The 10,023-nt window shown below is 30.7% G+C and overlaps 1 protein-coding gene across 1 annotated transcript in view; it reads left to right on the top strand.

The window, feature by feature from the left end:
- The first annotated feature begins 1,928 nt into the window (after positions 1–1,928).
- The window catches only part of LOC128174596 (neurogenic locus notch homolog protein 1-like), a 34,134-nt gene continuing 26,039 nt past the window's right edge, over positions 1,929–10,023 (top strand). Inside the window, exon 1 of the mRNA XM_052840110.1 lies at positions 1,929–2,433. Within this exon, the coding sequence (XP_052696070.1) occupies positions 2,119–2,433 (315 nt within the window). The 5' untranslated portion in view covers positions 1,929–2,118. The remainder of the gene's footprint in view (positions 2,434–10,023) is intronic.

Below are 10,023 nucleotides of genomic sequence, written 5' to 3'. Positions count from 1 at the left end.
ATTAACTTTTTTTTACATTTTAAATTGGCTTTTTCATTGTTTTTCTCATCAAGTTTTACGTTTCTTTTGAAGGTTTATGGTGCACAATTTATACTTTTCGAATAGTCAGCAAAAATTTAACTGTCAGGTATTAGGTTATAACAGAGATACAGAGCTCTCATTTCTTTATTATGCAAACAAAGCTCATGCCTTATTTATGTTTACATATGTAAAATAACTTGACAAAAGTTTCGTTTTTCTTGGACTTTTATATCAAAAGTGTTAAATGACAATATTCCAACATTTTTTACTATTGTCATTTATATTTTGATTTAAATAATGTATTACCTCTCCAGTAACCTTAAAGTAAATTAAAAAAAAGCACTGTCCTTATTTACATAACTGCATCATGTGTGTGATTTGGTAGTTTTGTTAAATGTCCATATATAACAAGCTCTCATATTTTATCATTATTGATGTGATTTATAGGTATCCCCGAAAGTCTCGTGATTTAAATTACCAGAGCGTGCACCTGTGTCATTAACTATCTGTTTACGTTTCATCACTGTTTAATTAAAGATCCGATAAAACACATACGATCGTAGAATTCACAGTTAACTTTGCAAATCACCATGCTAGACTCATTATGGACTCTATTATCAGTGTTGGAAGGATTTGCTTGTTTGTATTTACATTTCTCTTTCTGGTTTCCATCATCTTAATGTTCGAAGTTCGTCATTTCCGGCCATCTATCTTTTCCATTTAAATTTACTGACTGTAAAACACCTAGCATGTTTCTTTTACACTGTGGGATGTTTCAAGAATGAAATTAATGTTACCTGTTAATATTTTTGAGTACATTCAGTCTTACTCAAGGAACTATATTAGTTTATGCGATCGTTTGTAGCTGTGCTGTACGTATGCAGTTATCTAATGTTAATCCAAACGGCTGTACGGTTGTGACCACTTTGTTCTGCACAACTCTTCTTGTAAACAAAAGATACGTAAATCGATATAGGAAAATATTCAAATTCTAGAGCATATGATGTTTTTTCTGTTCTGGATACATAAAATAGTAATAGCTTAAAAAATAATTTGTAAAAATAATGATGATAAAAGGTAAAAATAATGGTTGATTTGTTGCACACCAGTCCTCCTGAATTTGTCGTTTTGATTAATTATAAAAAGGCTTCATACGATCGTTCTATGCTTTGCTTCCAAGCGCGCTGTTATGATACGTTCATACAATACCAAATCATAAATAACTGAGGACTTCAAAAAGTATTTGTTTAAAATTTCTATTGCTTTTTCGCATTCTCATTAACTGTTTTATTAAAATTCAAAGGCCAGGTTGTATTCAACTTTGACAATGTCAAGTGTGATACATGTACGAAATAAAATATGTTTTTTCTCGTGTGAAGTGCCCTGAATTGCGATATAGCAAGTGCCGCACACAAGTCAGTTAACCTTACCAAAAGAACTAAAAATCAGGGAGCTGATGTCTTATACCTTAACATGTAGCGTAGTTGAATTTAAAATAAATTAAACTAAAAATTACTTTCAAGTAAAGAAATTATACTATACCTCGATTTCATTTTTGCATTAAATAAATGAAACGCATCTCATATACTTACGATTAAAGAAAGTATTGAAATTAACCATTACAAAGAATTATGTCGACATTTTGTGTATTTTAGGAAATTAAAAAATAAATTCATTACAAAGTATTCCGTACCTTTAAATAAATCAAACCGTCACAATAAAATGCGATAGAACATATATATATATATATATAAAGGGAGAATTATAGCGTGGAGAGAGAGAGATAGAGAGAAATGTCATATAAACCGAGAAAATTATATGAGGCAATTAATAGTTCAAGGTTTTATGTTTAACCTTAGCGAAGATAGATCGATTAAATTTGATGAACGCTACGAAATGGCTTCTTTTCTAAAATTCTTCATAACCGATTAATTATTCATTTTTACATTTAAGTGCTTATTGATTGCACATTATTCAATGAATCAAAACTTCAAAATACAAACTCAATATAAACTCAAACGGTATTGAAAAGTATTACTCTGAAGTGCGCATTCGCACTGTCCAATGTAGAAATAAGCTGTATCTTTCAACAGTGAAATGTTGCTATTACAAATCGTCCGATGTCCGTGGTTTTTAATTAGCGTCCTTGTGCCATGTTATTGCAGCTTACAATCGGGCTTCTCTAAACTACAGCGAGGACACAGACTGGACAGAAAACTGATTCAATCCTTCCCAGGACTCAGTTTCCTGGACTGTGTGATAGAATGTCTAGTAACACCACGGTGTAAATCTGTCAACTATTGCAAAGGGGCTAATTTCTGTGAACTCAATTACGAAAATAAGACGACAGCAGCTAATAAATACATGGACAATGCTGGATTTGTGTACAGTGAAAAGGAGCACTGGCCTAAGGTATTTGTGTTTGAATCTATATTAACTACTATCCATACTCTATTCCGAGACAACATATATATATGCAGCACATGTTTACATGGCTATTTACTATTTATATGGTCTGTGACAATACTATCGAATCATTTTTATTTTATTTGAATTTTAAGACAATTATTGTGATATCTTCTTTTCCCTGTTAAATCACTATACTCATTTTATTTATTTTAATTAAAAATCAGAATTGTACTTTTCATTTTTTTTTCAAATCTGCAAAAAAATGTAGATTTAAGGGAAAAAAATTAAGTGTTTAAAAACAGTTATTCACTTAAAATGGTTGGCAAACACGCTAAGATATATTTTTGCAAATCATATGATAAATAACAATTTAATTTTTATTATCTTTTTTTTCCGAAGAAGAACCAGTGTTTTGCTAAATTCAAGTGTTTTTGTAGTAAAAAAAAAACAAACAAACAAAAAAGAAATAAAAACCAGAGAGATTCCACAAAATGATTATGTCTGCTATAAAAAAAGAGTTCGTTAATAAAAATGCTATGCTTTTGTAAATGCATTTTAGATTTAGCATTCTAAAATTTTATATAGTGATAAACAACAGTGGTGTAAACATTTTATTTAACCTTAAGTAGGGTATTATTGGAATATATGAATAACTTTAAAAAAGCATTTTAAATATTTTTTTTAAAAACCTGAACTAAATATTGATAAATGAATACACTGCTCTTTTTTCATATCTTGCATGCACGACACAAGGCTAGACAAGTGTTACATTTCTGAGTCTGTTATCACCATGTAATATGTACATTATATGTTGCTGTTGTTTTAACTTTTATGGTAAATTTTCATTCTTTGGACAAGTTTGGCGAGATCAATATACCGAAAGACTGCGAACGATAGCATTGTCTAGCCGCCAAACTAAAAGTTATTTATTGAAAATTGTCTAATTAAGGTTGTCCGCTCTCAGCGGAAAACCTAACTATTATTCTGAAAAAATTTCAAATTTCTTATTATTTTCTTTTTCTTCTAGACGCCAACTTTGATCCTTAATATCTCGCTCGTTTGTTCACCGATTGTTTTGAACTTTTCAGGACTGATTACATGCCGCGTGATGTTGTCGTTGCATATTTTAGTTGAGGAAAATCCCTATCCGGTTTGGAGTTATTCCCCTTTTAGTAAAATTTAACGACTTCTTTTGTCCAGGGGGTTTAGATTTAACGATGACTGGCAGAGTCTCAAAGATGGGCTGGTTTGGAAGCTAATAAATTGAATTTGTGCGAGATATATTTTATTTATTATTTAAATGCAAATAAAAGGGGTAGTATAGATGTTGAAACAAAGGTAAGAAAAAAAAAAATCAAAAAAAATCGCGTATTTTCCGTGTTAGTTTTCTACCTGATAAAAATTTGTTATAACATGTATTTTAAAAGTTCTTGATCTTACTCAGACCTTTCATTTGGTATGCCGAAAAAAGGGCTGGCCCTTATAATTAGGGAGTTAGAGGCGTCCAAAGTTTCTTGTCAATAACTTAAAAAGGAATAAAAATTTCTAATGCATTATTGAAGCAAAGTTGTAAAGAAATTAATTTTAAATCCTTCTATAGTATTCAATTTAATGTTTTCGTAATTTATAGTCAATATTTGCAGAAACAATTGTTGTCAGTTTGGTCCATTTTTGTGGGGGTGCGCACGTTTATGAGGTTATGAAAGGGCTTCTTGTAATGCACTAACTGATACATGTAGTGCGCAAAAATAATTCCACATAAAATTCCCAAATATTTTTATTCATATGCACAATTACATTTCATATAGATGAACCTCTTTGACCTTATTTTTGTTGTTTGTTTCATAACTGTGCCCCTGTCTATATTTAGATGCATTACGAGACTCAGGTAACCGATCGATAGGAGAGTCGCTAGCTGTATTCAGGCCGTCGCCTAGACGATAGTGCATGTGCTTGTAGAGCTGGACGTACACGTTTAACGCGTCGCCCCACTGTGTTACTGTAACAGACACATTTTGAATTGTTTCAGTACTGGGAGATGTGTTAATAAAATGGTTCCAATGCATGGTAATTAAACTCAACTTTTCTACAATACGTACACACGGTCGTCTGATAAAGCACAATGTGTATTACTGACATGACAAATGTACGCTGGCAATTTAAACGAACGCGGGATTGCTCACGATAGAACAATTCTTTTAAAGCAAAAAATAAAATAAAATACTGATTTGCGATGGATATAATATAATTATCATCGTGGAGATGATTTTAAAAAGTGAACTTAATATTCTTATACGATAATATTTGAATCCAAAGCCGCTAGTTTTAAGTTACGGTTATTAGGGATATTAATTATGACTTGCCCCGCGTTTCATGTTTTTTACTTGCAAAACATCTACAGACGAAAATACCAAACAACCTTCAGCAGCAACTTATAAATTATTTATTCCATACACAATTCTAAAGAGGTAATTCAATAAATTTTATAAATGCTTTATACTTGTATACATTCGCTATCTTCCATGGAAAAAAGTGGCATGGAAAAAATGTTGTTCAATGTTCATCAAATACGCTGTAGCCTTAGCAATCGAAAATAATTAACAAACTGTATATTGATAGATTGACATATCAACAAACATTCAGACCCGCAATGTGTTTTTTTACAAGTTCTATAAAATGTAGACTCAATGACTGAATTCTTTACCGTTTTCCATGTTGTTTATTTTGAATCACGTGTGTACTTTATGTGTAGCCATATAGATGAACACTTTAAGTGTTTAATTTTTAAAAGAAATTGTGTACATGCAGAGCAATGCAATGCTAGGACAATTACATTCCAACAATGTATATGGTGAGGCCGGTCAGACTGATTCAGCTTGTTCTACAAATAGCGAATGTAAGACGAAGTATTTGGGTGTTATATTTTAAACAAATATAAGTATTGCTTTCTTAAAAGCTTGCATTACTCAACAAAGTATTTTATTGGAATCATTCTTAGTTACCTTAACTGCATATATGTACCGCTCGGTCTGTATCCCGGAAAAATTGACTACCATCTGAAATTTTTCATACAAGGTCTACAGACTTGCAGCTAACATTACCTTAAAAATACATTTTAGAATTTGCCGCTGTTTATAAATTCATTAAAAAGTCGCGCAGAATCAAGTGGTAATATGTCGTTTGATATGGGATTTATGACGTCTATTTATATTGTTTTCATTAAAATTATTTCATTATTTCAAGCTTGTGGGTGGAATGAAATAAGTTTCACATGTTATATGACATAAAGATGTCCTCTCCCCACTTTTTCTCGCAACAACTATTTTTTTTTTAATTTACATAAAAAATTGAATTATCATGGAGTTGCCCCCACCCCCATTTTTGTAGCATGTAAAGAAAATGGTATGAAAATCATGAAATTATGTCTCCCCTTTCAAAGGGGAGACATATTGTTTTTGTCGACTTTCCTATTCTTCTTCTTCTTCTTCATCCAAATTTGTCCAGGCCGTAACTTAAATATCCTTTGACATTAAGACTTCAAACTTAAAAGATAGGTAGATGGTATTGAGAAGGAGTGCACGCCACCAAATAATTTGACCTTGACCTATATTTTTCTTCAAGGTCAAGTTTTTCATAAAAAATATTGTCAGGACCATAACACAAGACTCCTTTAACATACAGACTTTTAACATTTATCATGGATAGATGGTATATAACCTAGTTGAACCTTACCAAAATTTTTGACCTTGACCTAGAATTTTTATTTCAAGGTCATATGAGAAAAAACTTCATTGTTCAACTTCTGAATATACTTTGACAGAAGGACTTCAAACTTTGAACAAAGAACAATAATAATACACTTAGGTGTACTATTGAATAATATTTGACCTTGACCTTGTTTTAATCAAGGTCAAATTAAAAAAAAAAAAAAAATGTTGTCTGGGTCATAACTTTAATACCCTTTGACATTAAGACTTCAAACTTAAAAGATAGGTAGATGGTATTGAGAAGGAGTGCACGCCACCAAATAATTTGACCTTGATCTATTTTGTTTTTCAAGGTCAAGCTTTTCATAAAAAATATTGTGTGGACCATAACACAAGACTCCTTTAACATACAGACTTTTAACTTGTATCATAGATAGATGGTATATAACTTAGTTGAACCTTACTAAAATGTTTGACCTTGACCTAAAATTTTTATTTCAAGGTCATGTGAGAAAAAACTTCATTGTTCAACTTCTGAATATACTTTGACAGAAGGACTTCAAACTTTGAACAAAGAACAATCAAAATACACTGAGGTGTACTATTGAATAATATTTGAACTTGACCTTGTTTTACTCAAGGTCAAATTGAGAAAAAAATAATAAAATTTTGTCTGGGTCATAACCTTAATACCCTTTGACATTAAGACTTCAAATTTGGAACATAGGTAGATGGTATTGAGAAGGAGTGCACGCTACCAAAAGTTTTGACCTTGACCTATAATTTTCATTTCAAGGTCAAGCATTTCATCATTCATTCATTGTTTCATAGATAGGTTGTATATAACCTAGCTGAACCCAACCAAAATTTTTGACCTTGACCTAAAATTAATGTCTCCTCTTTCAAAGGAAAATTTTCTGGCCCTAACTTGAACACCTTATGAGATCAGAGCTTGAAACTTGGAATATTGTTAATGTTAAATGACATCAAGTAGAGATGCACTGGTTAAAATAGTCTAAATAATAACTTTTGAATTATTCAACACTTTTTAAATTTAAATCTTTACTTGAGACAAAAACTATGACACCAATTGAATGTTGTCCCAAATTTATTGTTTATGGCCTAATTAAAAAAATAGTTTGATTCATGTCTTTGACATAGAGTCACCTTAACAAAATATTAAATTGGGAGCCAATTACAAATATTATCAAGCTATTTTGGGTGTCTGTGACTTCTTATGTTGTTGCACTTCCTACCAACACACAAAAAATACTTAACAACGGAAACCACACGGTCTTTGGAAAGAAAATACATTGAAGAAATTTTTATGAACTACTGAGGTGAGTATCATATTTTATCTAATATCTTTCTTATCATATATCTAATCCATTTGGTGCCAAGCAAAGTTTGCATCATTATATATTTGATTCAAACTTTGCACAGAGAAGTGATATCTAATAGGCAATATTTGGATATGGTTAAAATAAGGTTTCATTACTTTTTATTAAAAAATAGATTAGCAAAGAATTTACAGTCTGGAAATTAACATATAGCACATGTAACTGACATGTTCTACTTATTATTGGTTAACTAATCATTACCAAAATGTAACTTATTTCAACTTTCACAGTGTACTGTAGACTATTAGATTTCACTTTGCATGATCTGTCTTTAATATACATGTCTGGCTACAAATGTATAATGAGGATCCTCTTCGTGGTGGCACTAGTAACAGACCCCTTGCTATTGTAGCTGTTTAAATTACTGTAGTATTATAGAGAGCTTCTCTGTCACTATTAGTTTTGTTATGCACTCTTGCTTCACATCTTCTGCGTAACTTCATCACAAAAACTTATCTGAAATTTTAAACCATAAATCCTTGTAACTTCAGTATTACATTTTACTTACATATTTCATATAGCAATGAGCCTGGCTAAAAGATCATGCTTTTTATGTGATATATTTCAATGCATGTTTCTTTTACTAAATAGCTTGTCATTATGGTATCATTAATTTTCATTGACACCACTTTCTATGAATTTTCTCGAACACACAGTGTTTGAAGGACACATTAATTCCTGGACAAGAACTCTTTCAATAGAAATTGTTTTCATATATTCTTAGATGAACTTTAAATTTTGTTGATCTGCTCAACCATGAATCCACAAAAATTGGTGTTCAATAAATAATTCATGACACCATAGTAACTTCTGTTATGCTTACAACCATAGTTCCTTTTTGTATCCTTATTTTTTCTGATACATGTAGTGCATTACCTCCCATTTTTAATACACCCTATCTGTGTCTCTGTGTGTATTCATTATAAACAGTCACAACTCTGATACTTAGATTCATATATGATATTTTTAATGAGGTATTTGCAGAATATATGTCTAGGACTTCGATTTGCACCTTCCCAGTAGAAGAGGTTAATGATTACATATCTGAAATGGTTCCAAAATGCTCTGTAACGTTCATTGGGTATCGGACCTCCTGAATTCTTCATTCCATTTTCATTACTCTAGATACACATGGAGTCATACAGAACACATTTAAAGGAATCATGGAGAACATTGGAAATGTTCAAAATTTCCCTTTTTGATTTACAGGAAAAGAGAAAAATTATTCACTAATCTTGATTTTTTTTAAATTTTAGCTCTCATCTGTAGTCAACAAATTAATGTTGTTCCATTGCCTTTGGTAGTTTCAGGTCATTCAGTTCATAGCGAAACCATTAACTGTTTTTTTAAAGAAATTATAATTGTAATTTTGTTTAGATCAGGATGGCTTCACCGTCAAAAATACAAAGGTTGGATACTTTCCTAACAGACTTTACAGAGGAGGTAGACACAGAACTAAAAGCTGTCTGCTATGACATTTCTAATAAAAACAGTGGACAAGCTATTAAGGCTGTAGAAAAAATAAGAAGAAAATTAAAAGCCATGGAAGGAAAAGTTAAAACAATCATAAAGTTGAATGAAATTGAAAATTCTAAACTTTCAAAAGAAAATTTGGAAATGAAAAAGGAAGTTGAAAATTTAAAGAAGAAAATCGAAAACCTAGAAGAGGATGATTTCTTCCTTTCTTCTCAAGATTGCAGTGATGTATCTTCTAAAGATGCTAAATCTTCTCCAAATCCGAAATCTGGATCATCAAAAGACAAATAAACATATCCATAACAGAAGTTAACTTCTAACCTGACTAATTTTACAGACATTTCCTTTAATTCATGTGCAGAGTATGCAGCGAAGATTCTGTTTGTCGAACTTTACTTTTTTCTTTAGGAAATACCTTTGTTATGCTATACTGTATTTTAGAAAATATTAGTCAAAATTTAAAAAAATAAATGTTTCTTCTGTTTTACTTTTAATGCAGTGTATATCTATATTTTTAGGGGATACGTCAAGAATATTAGATCTTTGTTTATATATATTCCTATCATTTGCTTTTTTAACATTTACAACTTGCTTGTTCATGAAATAAGTACATTCCTATGAGAGTTATTACATGTATATTAAATTATGTGAATATAACATTTATCAAAAAGCTAGTATAGATTTCAAACTCATAGATATTAGCTTCTAATTCAAATATTCAACTGCTAAGTATATGCATGCGAGTATTTACCCTAAAGACCCATTGCTGTCATCGAAAATACATTATGTTTTAGTTCCATAGAAATTTAGTTTCATTATGAAAATACATATTGATAATCAATGCATGTATGTACTTTATTCGTGTCATTTAAAGAAAATCTGTTCATTATGTGCATATAAGAATGTCATGCATTAGTTTTTAAAAATAAATTTCTTTTCAGGCTACTTTAAGAATTGCTAATGATGATGAATAATCATGAGTGGGAGAAGCAAAAGAAAAAAAGACAAAG

This window comes from Crassostrea angulata, chromosome 2 (assembly GCF_025612915.1).
Source record: "Crassostrea angulata isolate pt1a10 chromosome 2, ASM2561291v2, whole genome shotgun sequence".
NCBI lineage: Eukaryota > Metazoa > Mollusca > Bivalvia > Ostreida > Ostreidae > Magallana > Magallana angulata.
This window is presented reverse-complemented; position numbering and strand designations above follow the sequence as displayed.